Here is a 26,490-nt window from a genome sequence, read left to right as displayed (position 1 = left end):
CTTTGATTACTCAACAAGGATATGATTCTCCTTTAACAGACTCTTGAATTGGAAAGGACTTCCCAACAAAATCAATGCTTTCCTTTTACATCTTTTAAAAGGCATTTGATAGCAAAATTAAATTCCAGGGGATTAAAGGAACATTGGCAGCGTAGATATGAAATTGGCTCAGGGAGACAGTCAGTATATAATGGTAAATGCTTGTTTTCTAGGCTGGAGAGAGGTATACACTGGTGTTGCCCAAGGGCCAGTATTGGAACCAGTGCCCTTTTTGATATTTTTATTGACCAGGAATTGGGCATACAGATTATAATTTCAAAGTTTGTTGATGACATGACACTTGAGTTAAAAAGTGACAATATACTTCAGGAGGATATTAATGATAACATGGGCATGTGAGTACCAGATGAAATCTAACACGGAATTGTGAAGTGATATATTTTGTTAGAAAGAGTGATGAGGTGCAATATAAAGTAAATGATACAATTTTAGGGGAGTTGAAGGAACAAGGAGTATCTACACCAATCTTTGAAGGTGGGAGACCAAGTTGAGAAGGCTGTAAAAAAGCACATGGATTCTTGGATTTTTAATGCAGACATGGAGTACAAAAGCAAGGAAGTTATGCCTAACCTTTATTTAAAAAAACTGGTTAGGCCTCATCTGCAGTATTGTGTGCAATTCTAGGCACTAGACTTGAAGAAAAATGTCCCATCCTTGGAGAGGTTACAGTGGCGATGTACTGGAATCATATCAGGGATGAGGGACCTCAGTTGTGTGGAGAGACGAGAGAATATGGGATCTGGGGTTGTTGGAGCAAAGGAAGCTAAATGGAGATTTAATAGAGGTGTTCAGAACCATGAGTTGATTAGATAGTGCGTAAGGAGAAATTGTTTCCAGTGGCAGAGGGGTTGGCAATCGGGCATGAATTTAAGGTGAATGTCAAAGGAATCAGAGGGGATGTGGTAAAAAAAATTTTTACACAGTGAGTTATGATCTAAAATGCACTGCCCGAAAGTCTACCAGATGTAGATGCAATCATAACTTTAAAAAGGAATTGAATAAATTTAAAGGGAAAACATTTGCAGGGATATAGGGAAAGAGTGAACAAGTGGACCAAGTAGTGAGTATCAAAGAACCGACACAGGCACTATAGGCTGAATGGCCACCACCTATGTTGTAATATTCTGTGGTTCCATGATCATTTGTGATTTGAGCAAGGTGTGAAGGCTGAGATCGTGTGTCAGGCTCTTGCTACAGTATCAGCCTTTTATGTATTTTTGACAACCAAACAAACCAGTCCAAGTCAGAATTATATGCCATGATGGGATTCGAATGACATTTACTGCTGGTTCTAAAGGTTGCAGGGGAGGGAGGTTCTGTGGAAATAATTTGCGAAATTCTGCAGTAGATTTGTGACTGTGCTTTCAGCTGGCTAGGCCCTAAGCTATGAAATTCCCTTCTTAAATCCCTCTGCCCCTCTCTGTTGACTGTGTTTAAGATGCTTCTTAAAACTTATCTCATTGAGCAAATTTTCAGTCACCTGTCCTAATGTGGCTTGGTGTCAGATTTAGTTTAATAATAATGCTCCTATGGAGTGTCTTGAGAGGCTTTACTGCATTAAAGACACTGTATAAATAAATATTATTGCAGTGTTGAAGGGGTGGGTATTGAGTTCAGTATCATAGTCACTAAGCCATTACCCACGGCCTGTTCCAACTTTAAAGTGTTGGACTGCAATCTTGCATAAATGACCCCAAATAATTAGATTCTATTAAATTTGCTATTATCACTTCTAACCATCAGTCTTTGAAGCAATTCTACCACAATAATCAGTTCTGCATTTGGGATGTGTTACAGATTTAGATCTCCTGCAGTTGACTCTTACTGCCCAGGTATCTACTTGAGGCAGTAACATAACCCAGAGGATGCACATAAGAGAATGGCTTTTTAAAATTGTGTTTTGAGCTGTCTGTGCAAACAAAATGCATCGATACTTTTAATGGGTGGAGCTGTATACTTATGTCAAGGGAAAGGTGCCTATAGGTGATTTGAGTTGCAATGCATCCTTTCCAGTTTTTAAACTCTTGATTGCTGAGGTGATTTCTTACGTTAACTTTCTTTCCCTTCCCAGATTCTGTTGATGGAGTGACTTCAAGCAACATGGTTAAACCCTTAGAGCCTTCCGTTAACGCTTTCAAGAGTGATTTATTGCCTCCTTCCACTACTACTGCTACTACAATGACCATGACAACTGACATTGCAGGGTTTAAGCCAATTGATGTTTTGAATTTTTCATGTTCCTCAATCACCCAACCACTTATAACTCCAATCAATAAGCTTGCTTCCAAAGCCATCACCACCACCACTAACTCCTGCCTGGTTTCTGCTCTGGTTAGTGCACAAGAAAGTAAAGTTAGCAAAGGGCCTGAAATGAGTGTAGCTGCGAGTACTGGGAGTTCTGCACCACCAAACACAAGTTTTAGCCTGCCTAGCACAGTGACCGTAATGCCAGCAGTCATTGGTGCCTCAGCTCCTTCATCTACGTTTAAGCCACTGTTTGGTCTGCCAGTGACAAACCAGACCAGTATAGTCTCAACGACATTCAGCTTGGCAATGCCAGTTACTACACCCACACCCTTGGTGGCATCAATAACATCAAGTTCCGCTACCTCAAAACTCTCATTCAAACCATTGTTTGAGAACTCTCCGACCCTTACAACCTCAACCACCACATCTGCGCCATTCACATTTGGCCAGTCAACTCAAGCTGCAGTTAGTAACGAAACTACTGTTCTCACAACTTCTACGAAATCAAGTTCAACTCTGTTCCCATTTGCACCCTCCAGTACATTAGCAAGTTCAACCATTGATTCAGAAGCCAAGGGCTCAAAAACCACATTTAGTTTTGGTTTAAGTGTTGCTGTACCTTCAAAACCGAGTACAGCACCGAACGCAAACAACAACCTATCATCCCAGCAACTGTTTCAGTTTGGTTCAAACCCTTCAACAACTACCACTGTTGCACCCAGTGCTGTGTTCCAATTTGGGAAGGGCTCTGCAGATACAGCTGCAACATCAGCTGGCCCACTAGCTCCTGCCTTTGGACAGGCAACAGTGGTTACAAGCCAGGCATCAACAAGCATTACACCCACTTCAAATTTATTTGGGAATTTTGGCCCTTCGGTGTCAACACCTTCTACCACTTCAAGTGGCCAGCTTGCTCTCTCATTTGGAAACTCAGCAAAAACCCCCCTGTTTGGTAATGCCACAAGCACACCACCTTTTGGAGGTCCAGCAGCCCAGCTAAACTTTGGAGGCACTGGTAGTAAATCAACATTTGGAACAAATGCTGTCGCAACCCAACAAACCCCAAGTAAAACTCCTGCCTTTGGCAATGCTGTTACTCCCTTCAACTTTGGAGCTTCTCCTGCCAAGTCAGCCTTTCCAAGTACCACGTCACAGTCTACGTTTGGAACTCCCAGCCAGCCGGTTTTTGGGGGTGCTACGGCTCAGACTGGGTTTGGATCAACCTCTACACAACCGGTATTTGGCAGCACCTCGGCGACTTTCTCATTTGGTACGACCACCTCTTCCACTGCTGCCCCAATATTCAACGCTACCAAGAGTTCGGGTGGTGGTACAACTGGGTCGATCTTTGGCTCTTCACAGGTGGTTGGCTTTGGATCATCAAACCAGCCAGTTGTAACAACTACTGGTTTTGCTATTGCTGCGTCAAATACAAATATGGCTACAGCTGGCTTCTTTGGTTCAAGTCAGAGTGGATTTTGCTCTTCAAACCCTTCCGTCCCATTTGCCACTTCCACCTCGACGTCATCATCTCAAAATATGTTTGGCTCGACATTGACTAACCAGGGCCAACAGAACCAGACCACTCCACAGTTCAACTTTGGAGCTACAAATGCAGTTGAGAATAAACCTGCCTTTGGAGGTGAGTGAAGCTTTATTCCTAACCTGGCATTTAAAAAGTTGTCAGGGTTTGCTAAACATGTATGTCCTTCTTGACAGAAGTTAGTGTGGCCTTGTGTTGTCCCCAATTACTTGAATTATGATATTACTTTTATAGATTGCTAGAATCTACAGCCGGACCCTTCAAATTGGTTTGTACTTAATATTATCATGCTTTTTAAAAAATGTCCTACAGTTTAATTTGCCTCTTTTGCATTTTGTGTTTTATTGTTTCTCTAAATGAGGAATACCAGTGATAGGGATTGGAAAAATGTTCTGCTTTTGGGCAGTACTGGCATAAAGCACTCCATTGTTGGCATGATGTAGATTAAAGTTAGCTTCTGTTCCATGACTTGGCCTCAGACCTAGTCTCAACCAGCAATCCCATTACACCAGTATGAGTTTTTCATTCTTTGCATTGTCTGTTTTGATATCTAGTGTGTTCACAATAGAAACTAGATTGAGGGGATGTCTTCATGGTAGACTCGCAGTATTTTTGCAAGTTTTCTGCCATTTCCTCTTGAAAAGGTTTTGAATTCTTCTGGCACATGATTCCATAGCAGCTGACATGTGCTTGAAATATTCCCAAGTGAGTCATGACCAAGGATTATTTTTGAAATGTAGTTATTGTTGCTATGAAAGAAAATGTGACAGTCATCTTGCAGACAAGAAGATTCCACAAAAACAAGGAAATGAATAACCCGTTAATTAGATTTTGTACTGCTTGTGAGATGGTTGTTGGCCAGGACATCAGGAAAATTCTGTGCTGCTCTTTGAAATATTGCCGTAGGACCTCGTATCCATCTGAATGAGTAGATCGAGCCTCAGCTTATGTTAACAATGAATTTGGTGCATACGATCTTGATTTAATTACAAGTGCAGAGAAATTGGGATGAATAACCCAGCTTCTGAGTTGAACTTAAATTTGATTCAACGTCCAGACTAATAATTCCTTGTTCACCACCATAATGACTGAACTTGTGTTGAAGCTGCTGCCCATAACCTGACCTGCACCAAGTCACATTCTCATTGACTGTGATTTACAACTGGCAACCTCTTGCTCTTCATGCCTAGTAGTATATTTGCTTACAAAGACATTGGTTGGCCAATCTTCTGTGTTGCTTAATGCCAGGTGAAACACAATTCTGTTTATACAGTTCTGTTATGAATTTGGTTACGACTTCTCTACGATGAAGACACAATTCTAAACCTACTTAGATTTAGAAATCTCAGAAACATTGTGTTTAATTTGTAAGGTAAGGTCTTCTGAGAAGACTTTTTTTGGTTTTGGAGGCCAGGCATTTTGTGAATATGAAATATAGGGATTCTCAGATTGAGACTTAGGAAGGAAAGCAGTTGGAGCCCATCGTTATTAAACCACTCTACTATGCAAGTAGAATTTTTAAGTATTAAGTGCAGGAACATTCTGTGCATTTAATTCAGTTATTTTTAACATACCAATTGATTTGGACCTGTAAATTTTCTATTTGGTTAACACTGAAGTTACTTGTCCATGCGATACTTTTTTGTTCTGGGTGAGGGGGGAAAATTAAAATGTTTCTATTTCACTATGAAATAGTTTCTTTTTCTCCCCATTCGCTCGTAAACACATTGAGTCCCTCACTGAGCTACTCATCCAAGGCACTGGTTGCTCAAGTTTCCCTTATTCTTGAGGGTCGCAACTCAAAATGGACATTACAAAAGCGTCCCTTCACCCAGGAATGTTGTGACCAATTAAAGTGCCCCTACTGCTACCCCAATTCAGATCAAGTGTCTCAACACTGGTGTATCCTGCGATTTTGTGCACTGTGTGGCTCAAAGATGACGACCTAACCTCTATGTCGTTGGAGGAGTTTATATGAACATGTACTTTTAAATTATCTGTTAAACTCACATGCGTATGATTGAAATACTTATATTGAGTGCAGCACTGCCAGCTCCAAATTGGCTTTAATAACTGGGCAGAATTGTGCACGTTAGACTTTTAAAGTAATTGTACTCCACCCAAACAGAACTTTAGTCTTTTAATATGATACTGCCTGAACATTTTGAGCATGTTTAAAAAAAAATCACTCTAAAATGGTCTCAAGTTTTGGTAATGCAATGCTTTGGTGGTAACTGAGCTACATTTTTGCTTCGGAATGCAGCATCAAAGATGGGGTAAGGGTTGTAACCCACCTTAATTCACCCACTGAGGAAGGCGCTTCTGTCTTCTGCTCCTCAATTTTCTTCCCCTTACCACTGCTCAAAACTTATTGTAAAAAAAAAATCAGCAAGAACTTCCTGCAAATTGATGTTGGGTCTTGTTTACTATTATTGCTCAGTCAAATTTGCCCCTCATAGATTTCATTTCATTTCCATTTCACTGCATTACATGATAAGTCTTTGTATAATTGTGTTTCTTTATGTCCCTCCTCTCATGAAGATGCTGACTCCCATTGAAGTACTATTCCCTGGGCACTTTGTCCGAATGGCTATTCTTTGTGTGAGCTTAATAGCAATGGTCTTAGCAGAGATCTCGGATGTTTCTGAAAACTCTGCACCAATATCCTCCAGTTTGATTGTTAGCTGTTGCAATTCTCAATTAAAGAGCTGAAGAGATACACTACTGGGTACCTCATCACCCCTCATGAGGATGTTCAGTTACAGCATCACAGCCGATTCTGTTCTTGCAATATCCAGTAAGGGTTACTGGATAGTGATGAGCTGAAACCCTGGCTGAATTTCTTCACATGGCCCACAGATTTTGAGATTATATGGAAGGGAGCAGGGAAATGGCATTAGATTGGATAACCCACATGAAAGTGTTTTGATCAATACACAAGCTCGAACTGCTTTCTTCTGCACTATGATTTCTGATTCTGAATTGTCATATTCAGATTCACACAGCCAAGAGTAGAGCTGGTACCTTCTAATCCCTATTATAGAGAAGCAGTGCTGATATCTTACAATATCAAAATGAAAATCAGTTTTGATAGTCCAGAAGCTACATGGTGAGAGTTAATAAAATTATTAATTTATTGCTTTAAAGATTGGATAAAATAAAAAAAATCCATGTTTGAATTATTGAAATTGGCCCATTTAAAATCTGACCTTGTCCAGTGGAGAGAAGATATAAATGTAAATGTGAAATTTTTTAGGCATAGGCTTGGTCAATCAATTATTGTACCGTATGGGAAGCGTGATGGTTAGAGGTCTTAAAAATGACAATACTTAATTTGTTAATTATTACTGAACGATAGTGTAAGTGAATAGATTTGCAGTGGTTTGATTTAATATGACCAGAGTTATCTTGAATCATGTGGATCAGATTCTAACATTAAATGAAGTGCTTGCTAAAGTAGCCGACTCAGTTGTGTGAATTAGCTTGGCGATGTGATTGGTTTAATTCTCACCGTGGCAGGTTCCATGTTTGCATCCCCAGTTCAATTTATTTTGTTTCCTGAACTATAGGGGCCAGGATTTCCCCAGAAAAACAGAGGGAAAATAGCATTCCCATATAATATTGAACGGATATGCAGCCCACTCAGTGACATTGGCTCCACAGTTACATAGACAAAGGTGTGATTTAAGGGATTGAAGACACAAAGTCATGGATTTTGAGGTTTTTGAAGGCAGAGCATGGTAGCCAAATGCTGATTGAATCCATGGATAAGAATTGCCTGTGGATGCCTTATCCGAGTGGTTAAGATTTGTTGGCCAGCAATGGGCCATAACCTCTGACAAATGTCGGAAAGTGCTGGCCTGCAAGAATTAGAAGAAATAAATATCTATGTACCTGGCCTTGAAAATTACGTTGACACTTCCTTTTGCCGGAGCTGCTCGGGGCCTGCATTGAAAGACTCCTCACAGACCCAGTGAAGCCTAGCTCCAGTGTATTCAAGAGGGCCATGCCCCCTTTTTTACAGAACCAGCTGCCATAAAGCAGGTGAGTTTAAAGGGCCAGGGACATTGACAGGCCAGGGAGAAGGTAAGTGGATAGGTTTTGGAGGGGCAGGGGTGTCTGGGGGGGAGGGAGGTGATATCAGGTCGGAGGGTGGAATTTGGGGGTGGTGGCAAGGGATGCCAGAGTCCGGGGGGGAGTGGTTGGTGTGCCGGAGTCCGGGGGGGCTGGTTGGGGTGCCAGAGTCTTTGGTAGGGGGGGGTTTTAAAAGGGTGGGTGTGGGGGGGAAGTCCCGTGGGGTTGGCCTGGGTCTTTACAATAGTTACTCAGACGTTAGAAGAGGTTTTAATTCTTTCTTTTTATGGGTAACTATTGGTAAAACCCTGGCGGAACCATCCGAAGTTTGCGATTTAAACCGCATTGTCGGATGGTTCCCAGCGCAGTGCAATTGTCCAGAAGATGTGTGCACTTCTAGGCAATTGTCATGCAAACCCTTATCTGGGAACTACCCAGAGGGATTCCCCAGCATATCTTTGGGGTACACCCCAAATCCGACACTGGGGGGCACTGAAGTTACAGGCCATTATATCTATGAAGGGCATCATAGCTAAAGCTGATCCTATTCTCCTGTAATATCCACGTATATTTTACAGCCAGAGTTACTAAAAGCATTCAGGAAATAATGCAGATTGTGGAAGTTCTCATATTGCTGTCCAGTGGTTATTGGTTCCTATGTAATCCAGCTCCTGTGAAGAAAGCTGAATCACTGTAAATGAACCTTCAAAAAAGGTGTTGAGGCCCATGCGAGTCTACCTGAAATGGTGTGAATGCAGAGTTTGTAAGTGCCTTTTTTGTTCTAACCAGACTTTATAACGATTAATTGTTGCTGGTGACAGTCACCTTTTTTTTCCACTAGGGTTCAACTTTGGAACTCCCAGTTTGAACTTTGGGACTGGTAAGTTAATGCAATGCCGCAGTGTTCTGTAAGCTTTGGCTGCTCACTACTGGCTACTTTCCACCAGTAGCAAAGGGAGACATATTAAAACAAAAGCTGTCTGCTTTAGAAGATCATTTTTACCTTGATTTTGCTGCCTCTGCTCTCTGCTCCCTGCTCCAGCAAGACTAGCTGCTTAACAGAAATGGCACAGCTCTTTCTGTAGAAGATGCAGTTGTTAATAACCTTAGCTGTTGCTGCAGTAGTTACCTTTCACTTAACCCTGGGAGCAGAAAATGGGAGCAATCTATATACGTGACAAAATTGATTTTGATATGATAATAAAAACAATATTCCTTCCTTTATAGCACTTCATCTATTTAGATAACTATTGTACCATAAAATTATCTGAGTAATAGTTGACATTAGTTGCAGTAGAGCTGCATTCTTACCCTCTACCCTGACGCTGTCAATAGCTGGTTCCTTCTAGGTAAGTGGTAATGTGTGCCCAAGTATTCCATGTATAATCTGTACTTCAGAAAATTAGAATGTGAGTTGCTTTAGTTGCTAGATCAGCGAGTAACTCTAGTTGAGTACAGTTACGACCCTGTGGAGACTGGCAACTATTAAAGGAAAGGTATCTCTAAAAAGCCAACAGAAAGAGAACCCGTGGACAAGATTTCACTTTTTAAAACTTTTACTGTAACAAACCAACTAAAATCAACCAAATTCAAACATTAATTAATGAAGGATATTTCAAACCAAGAGGTAAATTTCACTTTAAATAGTTGATACAACAAAGGTGCACCTAACATAGTTACAAGCACTCATATTACTTCCTGCTCAAATTTGGGATCGCAATCTCTGAGTCTTCCAAACTCTGCTTCTGCTGTGAATGATATCTCACTTCCCACTCAATCATTTCAGCCATTGAGTTGCATTCACCAGCAACTGTATTCCATCCGCAGGAGATAGATACCACCGACAAGGTGCACGTCTATGACCCCTCTATCATTCAGGTCATGGCAGTCCTGGTGGTACAGTATCGCCAGAGATCCCCTTCTCCATCACCTTTAAACAATCTCTGACGTCATTGAAACAGCAACAGTGGCTCTTATCCAATCCACGGTCAGTTCACCTTTCTGTCCTAAGCTCTTTGCTCTTTACAGTTGTACAACACACCCAGTGACACAGCCTCTGCTCTATTCTCAGAGACCTACATCAACACCAGGATGTTTTCGAAAACTGCCAAACAGAAAACTGCTCCATTCAGAGAGAACCTTGCTTGTTTCCTCTTTTTTTACACATGTTCTCAGTGTGTTCTGAGCTGCCAAACAGAGAAAATACTGGCTGTCCCAACCCTACTGCTTTAGGTTTTTATTTACTCTTTGCTTCTTAGCTTTTCATCCCCATGGCAGGGATATTAGGTTCCATGAAATGCCTATGATGCCAAAATCAGGAAACCATTTAACCATCTTTCAGAATACCCCCCCGCAGCCCACTTCAGCCTTAAAGGGACATCACGCTAAAGAAGGCTCTTCACAGCATACTCTGTTAGGCTTAAAACTATCTTGAGACTTGGTGGGGTCATGTACTCAGTTCTCATTTTTATGACTTAGCAAGGAAGCCTGAAAATCCAGAATGGTAATGCAGCCTACAACATTAAGGCAGTATCTGCGCAAGTAGGGCTTCAAGAATCCTAAGCAAAATTGAAGGCGATAGGAAAACCCTCCAGTGACCTGAACACTGGAAGCTGTTTATGATTGTAAAAGGTTCAGGACATTATTGATGGAGTTCCTCAAAATAGTGCCTTCAGCCCAACCATCCTAAGGTGCTCCATGAATTATCCTTGGAATAAGGTCATGCGTGAGGATGTTCACAAATGTTTCTATATGTTTCAGCCAGATTTCTCAGTGGCATTGAGGCATCAGAAGCAGATTTCTCTTAATTACAAAGCTGCCCAGACATGCCTGCAGGAGGTCTTGGGCAACATCTCATTTTAGGCTGGCATGTGGCAGGTAACATTAATCCATATGCTTCAAACAGTGATTACCCTTTGCAATAAAAAAATTCAACCCCTTCTATTGCTATTCCCCTACCATTAACATAAGGGGGTCATTATTGAAAAGCAGCTTAACTGGACCAGCCATATTAGCATTGACACAAGGAGGACAGGCTGGGTACTCTAGAGAAGTGGCTTGCTTCTGATGCCTCAATACCACTTTACTGTAAAGATAAAGTGAGCATTGCAATGGGCGATCCAGGTCAGAGCAGACTGCTTGCTCTGTGTTTCTACCACTTAGCTCAATATCCATTCACTCTTCTCCACCAGCTGAAGGATGTATGGGTGCATTTAGCAACTCAGCAATCTAACTTCTGGAGCACCTCATTACCCACGATGTTCACCAGCAAGAAGAGAAGCAACAGCACAGAAGTACCATCACCCCAACTCACACTCCATCTTGATATGGCCATTTATCATTCTTCCTTTGTTATCACTGATCTTGGAACCTTGAATCTTGATCTTGAAATTCTCTAGCTAGCCATTGTGGGAGCATCATCACCGCAATGACTGCAGGAGAGCTTACCACAGTACCACCTCGGACAACTGAGGATGAGCAATAAATGCAATGTTGCAGTGTTGCCATTGTGCTGAAAGTGATTTTTGTTTCAAAAATGTAATGCACTTTTTGAATGATCTCCTTCCAAGATATTCTATTGAATATTACTGCTTTTTCCATGCAGGTACTCCCCACAAGTGCTAACTCTACATCAGTCAAATCATTACTGAACTGCCTAATTTTTGTTTTTTTTTCTTCTTCTCTCAACTATCCGAGCTTTCAGGATTTGAAGGCAGTGGAGTGAAGTGGGTGGGGTTGTGAGGAAGATGCAAGGAGGCTTCAGGGCAATTTAGACAAGTTGTGAGTGTGGGCAAACACATGGCAGATGCAGTATAACGTAGATAAATGTGAAGTTATACTGTTTGGTGTGAAAAACAGAAAGGCAGAGTATTATTTAAATGGTGATATATTGGGAAACGTGAACGTACAAAGGGATCTCGGTGTCCTTGTACACCAGTCAATGAAAGTAAATAGGCAGGTGGAGCAAGCAATTAGAAAGGCAAATGGTATGTTGGCCTTCATTGCAAAAGGATTGAGTTCAGAAGTAGGGATGTTTTACTGCAGTTATACAAGACCTTGGTGAAACCACACCTGGAGTATGCGTGCAGTTTTGGTCTCCCTGCCTAAGGAAGGATATACTTACCATAGATGGAGTGCAGCGAAGGTTCACCAGGCTGATACTGGCAATGGCAGTTCTGTCGTATGAGGAGGGATTGGTTCAACTGAGCCTGTATTCACTGGAGTTTAGAAGAATGAGAGGGAATGAAACATATAAAATTCTAACAGGGCTAGACAGACTAGATGCAGGGAGGATGTTTCCCCTGGTTGGGGAGCCTAGAACCAGGGGCTACAGTCTCAGGATATGGGGCAGGCCATTTAGGACTGAGATGAGGAAAGATTTCTTCACGCAGTGGGTGGTTACCCTGTGGAACTTTCTACTACAGAAGGCTGTGGAGGTGGGTCACTGAGTAAATTCAAGAAATAAATTGAAAATTTTTTGGATATTAGGGGCATCAAGGGTTTTGGAGAGAAAGCGGGAATATGGCATTGAGATAGAGGAACAGCCATGATCATATTGAATGGTGGAGCAGGCTTGAAGGGCTGAATGGCCTACTCCTAGTTTCTATGTTTCTATGTATGAGCAAGGAGACTCTTTTTAAGTTCTTTCCAATAATATATTTAGCATTGCATTGCTAGTATGTTAAGAAAATCGGACTGAAACAAGTACAGATCAGTGATTTGCTGTTATATCACCACACATGACTCCGCTGCCATCTCCAGTGGTCAACCTAGAAACACATGTACAATTTAAAATGCTCTATCTGATCACGGCCCAAGTTTGCAAGTACAAAATAGAGCTTTGGGTTTTTTAAAGTACACAGGGAGACTAAATGGCTTATTGTGTCTGTACTTGCATTTTTGAGAGAAATCCAAAACAATTGGCCCTCAATTGTGATTTGAAATTATCCCATTGTGCTTTTTATGGTCAGATTTTCAATGCAGCACATGACTGATTGAGGGGAATGCCATCTTTCTGGTGCTGTAAACTGATGTTCAAAAAACAAATCGTTTGGAATATTTTGGTTTGCGTACAGTATAGCTGTTGCTAGAAAATATCTAGCTGTATTTTAAAAAGCTAGATTTAAAATGAAACAATTTTGCTGTAAGCTTTCCCTTCCCAAGTTCCCAGCACCAAGACACTGACGAACATTAGCTCTTCCATGCAAGCACTGGAACTTTGTGCATGTATGGAATACAATTGACGATGCCTAGGAAGTGCAAATTCCTACACTGAGCAGCACAAGCAGATGAATGATGTGAACAGTTGGCAGTTACACATACTACATGTCAATATGTAAGGTGAAAAATCAGCCACATGAATTTCTATCTCATCCCTCCAGCTGAGGAGTATATTTGTCTGGACATGTCTGTGGTGTCTCCTACAGTTGAATAGTCCATCAATGCTCAAGCATGAAGAATGACTACCTGAAAAATCTTAGAAGGTTGGCATGCCTGTGCAATTGCATCCAGCAGAGGTCAGCGCCTCAAGGAAATGGGAGAAAACTTTTTGGTGAAAAACAATTAAATATTGGCCTTTCAGAAGTGAATTATTAGATTAAGTCTGCACATTTATGATAAATTGGCCATTTTAGCTTGGTTTTTAGAGAGATTGCATCTAACATGTGCTTTATTCTGTGACTGCCGTTTTGTATTTTTCCTCACTGCTTTAGCTGTTTGGAGCTTTACTCTGCAGTAGGGCCTAGGGCTCTGGAATTCCTGCCCTAAACCTGTCCGTCTTTCCATTTCCTTCTCTTTCCTCCTTTTAAGATTCTCGTCAAAACCTACCTCTTTGACCAAGCTTTTGGTCATCTGACATACTAATGTGGCTCAGTGTTATTTGTTAAATAATGTTTCTGAAGCGCCTTGGGCTGTTTTATGTTAAAGGCGCTATATAAATACAAGTTATTTTTAGGCTAATTTTTTTGAAGGTGGGGTGTTATTGGCTAATGTTTTACTTATCTTAACTATTGCAATCCCTGACATGAGTAGGGTTTTCCTTGTTCTCAAATTCAGGCAATTAGAGCCAAGATGCAAGGTGCAAATAAATTAACTCTTTGAGTTCATCCTATCTTGAGTTTGCTATTGGGTTATTAATATAAATTGAATCACACCAAAACCGAGGGGTTGGGAAATACACCAGTGCTTATAAAGGGGAAGCAAATCAAGAACACCTTTCTGCTTATGAACAGGTGGCGAGAGGAGAAATTAGTGCTGTGTAAATTAAGCCCCCCCTGTCTGTAACACAACTTTTCTAAGGAGCATCTTAAAGGAGAAAAGCTAGATAAAGAAGCAAAGAGGCTTAGTGAGGGAATTTCAGAGCTTTAGGATTTATGCAGATTAAGGCATGGTCATCAATGATGGAGTCATTAAATTTGGATGTGCAGGATACCAGAATTGGGGAAGTACAGATACCTTGTAGGGTTGAAGGAGATCACAGAGATAGGGAGGGACAAGGCCTTGGAGGGATTTGAAAACAAGGATGAAAATCCTAAAATTGAGGCATTGATTAACTGAGAGGCAATATAGGTTAGCAAGCACAGGGATGATGGGTGAACAGGACTTGTATATTAGGATTCAGGCAACAGAGTTCTGGATGACCTCGAGTTTACTGGGGGTTGAACCTGAGTGACTTGCCAGGAGTGAATTAGAATTGTCAAAACAAGAGGTAGCAAAGGTGAGGACGAGGGCTTCAGCAGTAGATGAGTTGAGGTGGGACCAAGTTGGGCTATGTTTTGGAGATGGAGCCTTGATGCTACAGAAATTCAGTGAAAACATTGTCCAAGGATTGGAAAAGTATAAATGTAACACCAAAGATAACTCTGGGAGCTATTGGTGAATAGCAGGTAAAACATTACAGGATATCTTGAAAGAGAGAATAATTCATTAAAGGAAGCAGCAAGATTTTTTGGAGCTGTAAAATAAAAGGTTTGTATCTGTAGTATTAGAAATTTCTCATTCTCTCTCAAAAACCAAGACATGTTTGTATTTGCTACTGACTCTGTATAAATGTCTTTGTATAAGTATAAATGTAAATATAAATTTGTGAATGTATAAAATACTTGATGGTCTTTTTCTGTTCTTCCAGGGACTACTGCACCTGGATTTGGACAGAGTACTCCAAGTGGCAACTTTTCCTTTGGGACCACTGGTGCTCCAGCATCAAATTTTGGGAGTCCAGGAGCAGGTGCAGCAGCAGCATCGACATTTGGTAAGAAAGTACCCATCGTTGCAGGCCCATGTTACAAATGATACAGTGGTTACCTGTTTCACCACCTCATTTCCATTGTGTATCCCTGACAGTTACACCAATTCAAGGAGCCCAAGTAGCTGTTTGTAGCAGAGTAGAGGGTCTACGCATTTCTCCTGTGGTTTGACGGATGGGGGAAATTGTAGAATACAGCTTATGTTTGTTGACAGGAGTCAGACAGTCATATCAGGGCGTGTCTCCTAAATGTATGAGTTGCTTTGACAAAGCTTTTGTTCAAATCATATATTGGAATGTCAGTGGTATCAACCCAATCAAATATTAAGGGATTGGTGGTGCAGTGAGCAGGGACTATTTCATCCAGCTATCAAAAAAAAACATAACTGAGAATTCAATAAAGCTTTTGGGAAATGGATGCTTCCAGTAAAAACCCATGGCATTTTCAATTGGATTAAAATGATCCTGCTCAAAGGATTTGAACTCCCCTGCAAGCCTGGCCAACTGGACTAAATCAGTGTACCTCAATCAGTATATTGCTTTTGGAATCATTAGGCCCCTATGCAAATCACCCCTTAGAAAACGCTGACTATATCAGTGACTCTACAATCAAAAACTGAGACCCCTTTAAAAAGACATTGTTTCTGCAAGCTTGGCTCAAGCTTACCTAAGGCGAAAACACTGATGCAGGCTGCCAATTTCAGTCCATGTATTTTTCCACAAAGTGTAAAGAATTAAAGATTAGAGAGACTTTTTTTTTAAACAATTCATTCTTAGGGTATGGATTTCATTGACATTTATTGCCCATTTCTGGTTTCATTGAGAAGATGGGGGTGCCTACGCCTTGATTCACTGCAGTCCGTATAGTGAAGATTTGGTATCACTAAGTAGCTTGCTAAGCCAATGCAAAGGGCAGTTAAGTCAAAACATTGGCAAAGGCCAGACTGCGTAAGGACAGCAAGATTCTCACCCTAAAGGGGTTAGTGATCTTGTTGGGTTTTTATGTCAATTGGTCGCTTTTTTTCCAATTTCCAGAATTTTTTTCAGCTAAATTCAAATTCTCAAACTGCTATGGTGGGATTCGAATTTGCATTCTCTGGACTATTTGTTTACTAACCCAACCACTACACTACCATATCCTTTTGGGCAACATTTAAATGCCTGATGAAGTAATTAAACAGAATGGCCTTAGAAAGTTGAGTCTTTACAAGAGTCCTTCATCATATAGGACTTGTGTTCAGAAAACAACTTTCTAATGGGAAAATACATAAAGGTAACTCTAAAATTACTTGTTAACCAGTTGATCAACGTGACAAAGCTCCAAAGAAATACCAATTTGGCTTCAGAATAAATTGAGTAGTATACTGGGCAGACACTAATAGCGGAGGGTTTTGTATTATAAGTGAATATGTGGAAAACCAATCACATTAGAAATCTTTTGGTGCTGTTGAACTTTTGGGGATAATCCAAAGATGAAGTTAAACAGAATTGCGCACTTTGGTAATCCTTGTGTGCTTCATGACAGGACTCCTAAAACACACTGATTTAATGTGGTAGTCTAGATATGATGGTGGCAGGCCTCCGGTATAAACACCGTAAAATGATAGCTTGTCCTAATCATATAGCAAGGAACTTTCAGTCAGATTTGTTTTTAAGATATTTCTGCATAATGGCAGGTGTTCATGTGAAAGGTTTAAAAGTCTCAAGTGTGAAAATCTGTCCTCCCCAGGGTTTTCTGAGAAGGAATTGTGATTCAAGAAGCATCGTCATACACCACCATGTCTCTTGTGCTGGTGAATTTCAAATATATATTAATGATCATCTATTTGAGTTCTCCAATGAGACAGCTGCTTAAAGCAATGACTATACAGTGGCAAAGATTTGTACTTGGGATTGTACAACCTTTGCTGAGCTAAATCTTTTCTCCAGGTGTGCCTGTACTGTTTTGGTTTACAGCTCCTTGTCTATTGTCTCTGACAACATTTTATTACATTACTTTGCACAAAAAAAGTGAACAGCACCCATGTCAGATGGCCCAAGCAGCACTTGGGAATGTTTTGCATCTCCACACAAAGCAATTCCCTCTTGATCTTCCCCTACCGTGGGCACAGTCATTTTATGAGTTCATGGGAAAGAGGACAGTTTCCATGTGCTATTAATATCAGTGCTCAACAATTAACTGTCCTTCAATTCTGTTTCTCCCAGCAGCAACACCAACCTTTTCTATAGGAGCTGGATCTCGACCTACTGGAACCAGACAGAGATTGCAGGCTAGACGGCAGCATGTACGGAAGAGATAGACATTGGAAATGTGAATGGCACAAATGAACATTGTGTTGACTATTCTGAAAACCATTACCACTTTTTACTTTTGTACCCTAAACAACGCCAGTCATGGATGTGCAGGCAACTGACCTCAAAAGCTGACAATATATACTTGAGAAAAATTGTGTTTAAATTTAGGTCTTTTTTTTCCTCTGGGCTTGAACTGTCAACGAATGGCTTGTGGCTGCTGAAAAATATTTCTCTGCAACAATACGAAAAGCTCGTTGGACTGCAGTGAAGCCCTCGTCGTCTTAAGTTCATACATCCTTTTTAAACTGACCACTGCAGAACAGTGATCTTAGTTTGGTTCAGGGTACAGCAGTAATGGGTGACTCAGTAAGCAACAGACATAGCTTTACTTGAAATGTTTTACTTTAAAGGTTGCTGTAAAATGTGATTTGCAGACCTTTCTGGACTGACCCTTTTTTGTACATATTGCTGCACTTGAAAACATTTTTTTAATTACATTTCTTAAGGGCACAATTCCCAGTAATATCACCACTTCCTGTGGTGTCTTCTGTCCAAAGGCAAAACTGAACTGGAGGCTAATGTTAAGTCTTTTTCTTTCTTTTTGTACTCCCTCGCATTTCCTTGGATACTTCATTCATTTTAGTTTACACCTGACAAGAATTCTAAACCTTAACCGAAACGTGGGAAAAGAAAATGTTGTGCCTGTTTGAGTCACTTCTCAACATCTTTTGCTTTGCTGCCTACCTCTGTTCTTTATTTTTCCTATTGTGAGTAGCTTTCTTTAAAATCTATGTTGTTTAGTTAGGCAAAGGAAACAAATCCAAATTGCTCTCCCCTCCCATGCTACTCCTCCAGCCCCACTCCCTTTCCCCTCCCCAAATGTCAGACTTTTTTTTATACAGTAATGTTATCAGTGTTTGCTTGTATATCTCACGTTTTTGCTCAGTGAATCGAGTTTGGAGGAAAAATTTCAGTATGTGTGGCGGCATGTTAGTAATGCCGGACCTGGCTGGTTCATTGGATATATGTGAATCTGACTCTTGCTAATCTGATGCGATAGTGTTTTGCTACTATAACTGCGTGACACATTAAGCAGTGTTATATGGAGAAATGGCAGTCATGGCTAGTTTTGGAGGAGGTTCCGATTACACAATATAGGACTTTCAAAAACAGATTTTAAAATTCCGGTGCTATAATGTTAAAAAAAATACAAAATTTTTCAGCTTATACCAAAACTTTGGCTGGCAGTGTTAAGAATTGTACATGTATACATATATACCGTGTATATTTTAACTGCGACTAGGTACTTGCATCTTATTTGGGTGCAGCTTGCAAATGTACCTGTTTTAATTTTCTTTATTAAAAACAAACTGATTTTTCAAAAGATTTTTTAAAAAAAAGTGGCTCATCAAAATTTTTTGAATAATCTTGACTTTAAACTCTCAGATTTTATTAGGAGTGGTTGTTATACTGGGCACATAGTCACGTTGCGTAGCACTTTTTTTATAACTGGTGGGATACAGATCACGTATTATACAAACCTCATGCTTCCTGTTGTCAAAAATCTGATATGACTGGAGCCTTGCAATAGGATCTCTCCAGTCTTATGGTGGTAATGCAGTTGTAATACCAAGTTCATGACAGGCTATGAGGTCTGATCTATTTTTGTTTTGGAGGTTTTTGGCAAATTGTTTTAGTAAATCTTGTGACACACTGAGCAGGGCTTCTCAGGAACCAATTTAGTGTTGGGCAACATGACAATGCCAGTTTTGGGGGCCCTTAGACCTGTTGTGGACTGGCATTCAAATGCTGTCTATGCCCTGTAGTCCAGATAGGAGTGCCCCTTAGGACACATGACCAATCTACTAATGGTCAATTGGTGTAGCGGTTTGTTTACCATAGTGAAATCTGCCCCATCCTCTGAGCTGCTGAATGCAAATTAGGAAAGCTTCAGAAATGGGGTAGGATTTGGAGGGGAATGAGAGGAGGCAGCATCCCACACAAGTTAATCTGAATATGTTTACATGGAGAAACAATAATCCTTCTTGTGCTCTTCATGAAATCACTTGTAAATTTTGCAACTCCTTTTCACAAAACAGCTGCCGTCTCCATGTGGTAACAGAACTGGGCTTTCTCTAACCCCCTTCGTGTTGTCTGTGACCTCATCTAATCCCTGTTTTCCACACACCCCCATCCCTAGGTATTTTTCACGTTGCCGGCCATATGCAATTAGTTTTGATCTTCATTGTTTCCCAAATGATAAGTGCCCAATAACTAATGAGGCCTTGCATTGGGTAGTATGGTGAAGACAATGTTTATCCATTCAAACTATGAAGTGTCAGTGTACAATGCTGTGAGATCTGCCATTGATCAATTTGGAAATGAGTTACCTCCCCATCACTATGGCTAAAAATTGACTAACTTAGAGAGGTATAAATAACAAAATCAAGAGTGGTTTAAAGAGGGAGGACTAAAGTTAATAGAGGATGAGGTGGGATGCAGAAGATTTAAAAAAAAAACTGAGATGACCTCTTTTACAACATAACATCCAATCATTAATTCCATACATTGCTCTGTTAGACACTGCAATCTAACCATTTATGAACAATTTTCAGAGAATGTTTGTACCATTTCCATTGGAAGGTTTTTAAGACAATTCTGGCTGGCCCAAGTGGCTAGACAGATTGAAGATTCCTCCTCATCCCATTAAACGACTGCCATTTTGTGACGTCTGAGTATGAATGTGTGCGGGTGATTGGCAACTTCTAAATTTAGATAAAATTGTTTAAAAAAATGCAAATTTTATTTTTATATTTAAGCAAAAACTTATACGTTCCTTCAAGCTTGGTTCATTGAGACTTAATGCTACACTGGTTAAATAGTATACTTCTGGTAAACAATTGTATGTACAAATTGGTTTTAAATATGGAATATGAAGTTGGTGTGAGTAAGTTTGGAAGAACTAATGGTGTGTGAAATAACAGTTGGGATGCAATGATTTTTCTTTTGCTGCAAGTTACACATAGGTTGGTATACCCATGCCTGTATTTGGGCCAAAATAATACTGGATAAAATTTGGGTGTCATTTAAAGGTTTTTTTAAATTTCCTTTTGATTTCTCAGTAGATATGGTGTATTCTTCATTCATTCTGAGTTGGCATTGAGCTGTAGAGAAAATAAAATACCAAGGTCAATTCCTGGTCCATGCTGTGTTAGCAGAACACAGCTGGGGTAGCTACAGGATGCATGTGCCTTCCACTCCCTAAACTATGGAAGGGAAGTTATTAGCTATTGTTGCTGTTTCTCCCAGTTCTGCCCACTGGTAAATGCCTGTATGTGTGGATATCGCATAAGCACAGGATCCATTATAAATGCGATCCCCTCTGCAGTCCGTTAGCCAGGAAGCAGCCACTGCTGAGGTTTTTGTTTGAAATGAAGGAAGGGGAGCATTTTTTAAAAAAACTACTGACGTTTTATTTGGTTTCTATGATACCCATTGATTATCAAATGTGTGGGTGCAAATGAAAATTTTGCAATGCTGTTCATGTCAACAGCTAGTAATGTTTTATTTTTTCAGTTGGACAGGACAAAAAGGCTGTAATTATTGGTATGCAGGAGACAGTGTTGCGCTCTCCTAGGTATTATATGATTGAGCATCGAAATTAGCATTGAAACTAACATCCATTCTGAACAAAGTGAGATTGCTTGCCCAACAGAAAAAAATTTTACGGATGGAAAGTTTTTTGTGACTCTTCCGCCCCCCCCGCCCCAGCCCCCCTGTAAGCACTTTACCTAGTGATAGAATACTATTCTACACACATTTGTTGCTTCCCAAAGCCCATTCACTATTATATCAGAGATTGATTAACTTAGTACAGGACAGTATCTGAACCTGTGATCTTCCTAATCTGTATAGTTTAGATCACATTTTGTAGTCCATTTCGCAGTGTTAAAGGAGATTGGGGGAAGCTCCTACTTGGAACTAGTTTAAATTGTCCTGTATGTAAATTCATTTCTTGGTACAGTGCTGAATTATAAAAAGCAGGGAGGTCTCAGTAATTCTGTGGCTCAGACAGGAAATACTAATCATAAGTTGGGTAGTTCTGCGGGCATTGCAAGCTTCGGGAGGGGGAGAAAGTGATCCAAGTTGCACCTAATCATTTTCCGGTGTTCCCGCTAGAATATCTGCACACTGGGTGTCTGAAGAGAACAGGGTTGGGTTCAACTGTGATTAGTTTGAACACCCAGTTAATCCTGAAGAATACTCAGTTGAAAGGTAGGAGAGAGATGCTGGTTCCTGTGAGATTGCATCCTGCCAACTGACCGCCTTCAGGAGAGAAAGATTGGAGGAGGAAGAAAATGGTTGACCTTTACTTGTGTATTTTCACTAAAGCATGATTAGTTTTATTGCCTGCCATGCATGTTGGAGTCTTGATTTTGAATTCAGGTGCCTCTTTAGTCAAATGCCCACATTGAGTTTAACACTACTTGTAAAGTCCTATGAATTTCATGTTCATAAAAAAACAAAATTGTTTAGGTCAGTTTTTGGGTTCATGTGTTCCAATAAATGGTTGTAATTGCTGCTGCTCCCCCTGCTTGACCCCCAAGCCAATTGTGTAGGTGGGTTTCAAATTAGGCACCTTTGAATTTAGAAATGTGTGTATATATATTTGATTGCTGCTGAATTGATTATTAAGGGCAAGACACTTGAGCTGACAACTTTGTGATAGGCAGAAATGGCTATAAACGGGTTATTTTCCAAGATTATGGGACTTTAAATGAAGAAAACTAGATACATCTGATTTTTGGATTATCTTCCAAGTTTAACTTGTGCTTGTTTCTTCCCCTGTTTAACTTACTGCATGGCTAGCTAATTCCACACAATCCATCATCTTTTTGGAAAGTAAAACAGTCTGAGCCACTGATTTTTTTTTTATATGTAACAATCAATACTGTATTTTAAACTACTTCCTTGCCCGTAAGAGGGAATCTCATGCCACAGCAAGGTATTGGCATTTACTGCACTGTTGCACAACTGATAACACTCATACCCAGCAGTACAGTGTGGGCTTATGCGCCAGCCCTTTCACTGCATTATTGAAGCATCAAGTCTTAGTCCCCTTTATTTTAATATCTCCAGGAATTTCAGAGATGGTTGTTATATTGCAGTTTTAATGAGAAATAGCGCACACATTTACTAAAGCTGCAGATACCGTTTGCATGACCCTCTTTTACTTTTACATGCTATCATTACTCTTGTTTACAGTAATTATTTACCCCTTTCCTGGTCTTCTGTCCAATATAATGTAGCAAACACTTAAGCCTTTAAAATGTTTTTTTCCACAATTCTTAGAATTTGGATTTTACGGTGCTTAAATGGATAAAGGCACCACTCCTTGTCATATACTGAAATCTTTTAAGTGAATAGTTTGCTTAATTGAATCTCACTGCTTTAATCATTTTCCTCCTTCCAATTATCCAGATCACTTTAAATCAGGGACGTACAATCTTTTGTCATCCCGGATCACATTGGTGGGTCCAGTGGGCAAGCGGGGAGCGCATATGATATTTATATTTTATGTTCCCATTGATTTGTATATATCAGAATTGCTGATATTAACAGATCTTGGTGTTCTGATTTGGAAATTCTGTAGCATAGAGGTAGGAGTGGATTTCCAAATTCCCAAGCCCACAGAATTCCAACAGGATCGAACCAAAAACAAATACCATTGCAAACGGGGCTGCTACTCGGGTTCGGGGGTTGCAACAAGCTCCACGTTGGACACCCCTGCTTTAAGTGAATTACTTGGCCTATGTAAATTAATTAGCTCATTTAATATCCCATTTCAGTAACTGCTGAGTCATAAATATTGATCACCTAAAATTTATATTAATATAAAAGCAAAATACTGCGGATGCTGGAAATCTGACAAAAAAATAGAGATGGAACTACTCAGCAAGCCTGGCAGCATCTGTGGGGGAAGAGTTAACGGTTCAACCCTGTGACTCAGGGGTCTGATGAAAGTTCTCAGACATGAAACATTAACTCTTTCTTTCTCCACCGATGCTGCCTGATTTGCTGAGTATTTTCAACATTAGTCAATGGTGACTTTTCCACACACATCATGAGAACTTGCTATGAATCTTTGCTCCGAGAGCATGTTTATTAGATTTGTTTCAGGTGACTTACTTTAGCTGCAGTTTTTTATTTTTTCAAACTGTTAAGTTCATCTGGTTTAAAGTGGATTTGAAAAAATCTGACATTAGATGGTTTTGGTTATTTCAGGCAATGGAAATATCATTTAGGAGAATAGCTCAAATGGATGATTACTATAACGTGTTCTCTTGTTAAGCTATCCTCACCAGGATTTGCCAGCTTTGATTCCCAATCTGTATTTAGTAAGCAGATCTCAGAAGTAGCAGCTATTGGTGCATAATCATTGACCTCATTAGCACTGGCTTGAATGGGGGCTGGGGGTGAAGAAAAACAGCTAGATCCTTGTTACTATATCCATTCTTCTCAATCCAGCTATTCATGCTAGAAAATGCATGTATGTGGATATCAGTTGTGATACCATACATAGTTGAATGTCCAGTTGACTCACTGTTTAAGCTTGCACATGTAGAATAGGCACTGGGACTGAGTTACCACTTGGAAAAAAATTCCATGATAATGTTGCTGCACCAATGCCTGGTGTAATAAGTTAGTGGCTTCTGCCCAGGAGCTTCCTTTTCCTGAGTGGTCCTTGCTGGACTAATGGGAAGTGGAAGCTCTTCACTTTTTCCAAAGGCAAGGAGAATTTGAGGCTGAGAAGACACTCAGTGCCACACATCCCTTTTCCCAGTTGAAGCGTAGCATTGATAGAAACCTAAGGGGTCTTACCTGCTCTCATGGCTGAGAGGAGTATGAGGAAGCAGACTGAATTACAGTGGGATGGGTATGTAGCTCTCAGTATTTGATTACCTCCCTAAAGTCAGTTTTGATTCTTTTTATGTTATGTCCATTTCTTGAGATCTCCCGCATTGTTGACCACAGGCTGAGTTTCAGGACTGTCTGATGCATGAAATGGCAAGTGGCTAATTCTGGTTCGGGCCGTTAAGCAGCATTGCACGTTCAATTCAGGAGGGAAAATTGACTGCGCCACATTCTGAATTACAAAATCACAAGGGTTGTGGTAATTTTCATCATTTTTGTAATATTTATTCTGATCTTTCCTCCCTACATTTACTTAAAATTCTCCCTGGGATGATTCAGGCTGGGGCATATCCAAAAAAGGACAGAAATGGAGTCCTTTATTGGGTAACTCGGAAGTAACATATGGAAGTTACTGGAAATTCTCTCTTTAGATGGTGTGGGAAACTTTTCCCCCCTGTGTGTGAGCCCATTATTTTTGCGTCATTACCAAGTCACCCTGCCTTAAAAAAATCAGCAGTACATTTGTTGTTACCGGAATTAAAATAATCATATTAGTGTGAGGTAGTTTCCTTGCAGTGGCCCCATAAAGAGGTTTCTCTTTAATAACCAACTTTAATGAGTTGCTTTATTTGAAATGACTGAAGCTGCCCTTCAGAGCACATCTCTTAAAAGAAAAGCAGGCAGCTGTTGGGATTGTGAATGATTTGCTATTGAGTGAATCCTGTGGGAGAATTTCAGTAGCTTCATCAGTACAAGACTAAACTCTAAGGTTATAAGTCTGAATCCCAGTTTCACCTGCCATTTCTCTGTTAGTCTTCTTCCAGGCTGTTGGATGGAGCACTTTGGTGGCAGAAGTGCTGCATTTTAGTGAGGAAGGAAATCTGCATGTTAGCTGATCACCTGTGTCCTAAACCGTACTGGCTGGCCAAAGAAATGTGGCAGGATGTCGAGCGCTACATTTAGATTTGGGAGGGGGAAAGCCGAAGAACATGCAAGCTGTTTTAATTGAAGCATTTTTCTGTTTTACATCACACATGCCCTGTTAGACTTACGGAACTGAATACTCAACACGAAAAATGGGCATAACTTGCACTCTATCTCACATTTCCATCCAAACTTTTTGTAATAACTGGATTGATGAGCTGAGGTTTTCATCATTTTGTAACTGTCTATTCCAAAGATCCATTTATGCCTAATTTTTGACACACTGCAACATTTGAGATTATCTCATTAACTGTCTAGGTTCCATCAACTTCCTCAATCTTAGTAACAGATTTTTTTCTGGATATAGGAAATGTCTTGCGCTTAAACATACCATTTTGGCCCAGAAGAGGCAGTTACAGAGTATATACCTATGTACTTCTACTGAATATATGGCAAGAAATTACATTGATCCCAACAGCATGTATGGTCCCCCGTGACTGAATGGTAACAAACATGTCTGAGTGACGAGTGCTGATGAGGAAGCTGTAGAACGGGTGTTGTGAAGATTTGTTAGTATGCTTTTTTTTTAAAGAAAAATTGTAGACTTCTATCAGTGCTACCTAGCTTGATAGAACTAGTGAGTGAATGTGCAGAGGTAGAGCTGGCTGCGAATGTGCAGAGATCTGATTTTTGCTTATGTCATTAAATGGAAATGGTTTTAAATAAAAAGCTGTGATTATAACACTTTTGTTTTGCTCAAACACTACACTCTTGACACGGTTTGTACTTGAACTTGACCAACTATCAGATATTCCTGTATGGGAATAGTAGCCACTCGTTGCAGTCTCTCTGTGCACAAGCTGTCGTCACCTCTTAATTTTGTCTTGAAGGTTTTAATTCCATTGTTGACAGTAGCTATCTTGTACCTCACCACATGTTCATTCTTCAAGTGTGAGTTTGCCAGAACTTCACATATTAGAACCAAGCTTAATTTTCTCCTCATTCTACATCCATGGATACACGCTTTGCAATAAGAATTGTACGTTGGTATGGAACCCCACTGTTTCTTCCCTTCCCTAACTAAAGGGTACTGAGCCCCTTGTAGCGGAGCAGATTCTTAAACTGAGATCTCTTTGTGGATTGGTGCTGTGCCTTTTGGGGGTGGTGGTGGAAAGCTGCCTTTTACAAC

At 40.3% G+C, this 26,490-nt stretch overlaps 1 protein-coding gene across 6 annotated transcripts in view; it reads left to right on the top strand.

The window, feature by feature from the left end:
• Positions 1-26,043, top strand: part of pom121 (POM121 transmembrane nucleoporin) — a 61,478-nt gene extending 35,435 nt beyond the window's left edge. Inside the window, exons 11-14 of one of the 6 annotated variants that reach the window (XR_013577526.1) lie at positions 2,132-3,949; positions 4,085-4,118; positions 8,766-8,804; positions 15,051-15,077. Coding sequence is in view for 5 of the 6 variants with exons in the window: in XM_078548453.1 (XP_078404579.1) it covers positions 2,132-3,949; positions 8,766-8,804; positions 15,051-15,173; positions 17,373-17,467 (2,075 nt within the window). In the remaining variant the exon portion in view is untranslated. Of the gene's footprint in view, positions 1-2,131; positions 3,950-4,084; positions 4,119-8,592; positions 8,741-8,765; positions 8,805-15,050; positions 15,174-17,372 lie in introns of those variants that run through there. The other 5 variants (XM_078548454.1, XM_078548453.1, XM_078548456.1 and 2 more) reach the window with 5 other exon arrangements.
• Positions 26,044-26,490: the final 447 nt, after the last annotated feature.

Source organism: Cetorhinus maximus, chromosome 9 (assembly GCF_964194155.1).
Source record: "Cetorhinus maximus chromosome 9, sCetMax3.hap1.1, whole genome shotgun sequence".
NCBI lineage: Eukaryota > Metazoa > Chordata > Chondrichthyes > Lamniformes > Cetorhinidae > Cetorhinus > Cetorhinus maximus.
The sequence above is the reverse complement of the archived record's forward strand: the minus strand, read 5'-3'. Positions and strand labels throughout refer to the sequence as shown.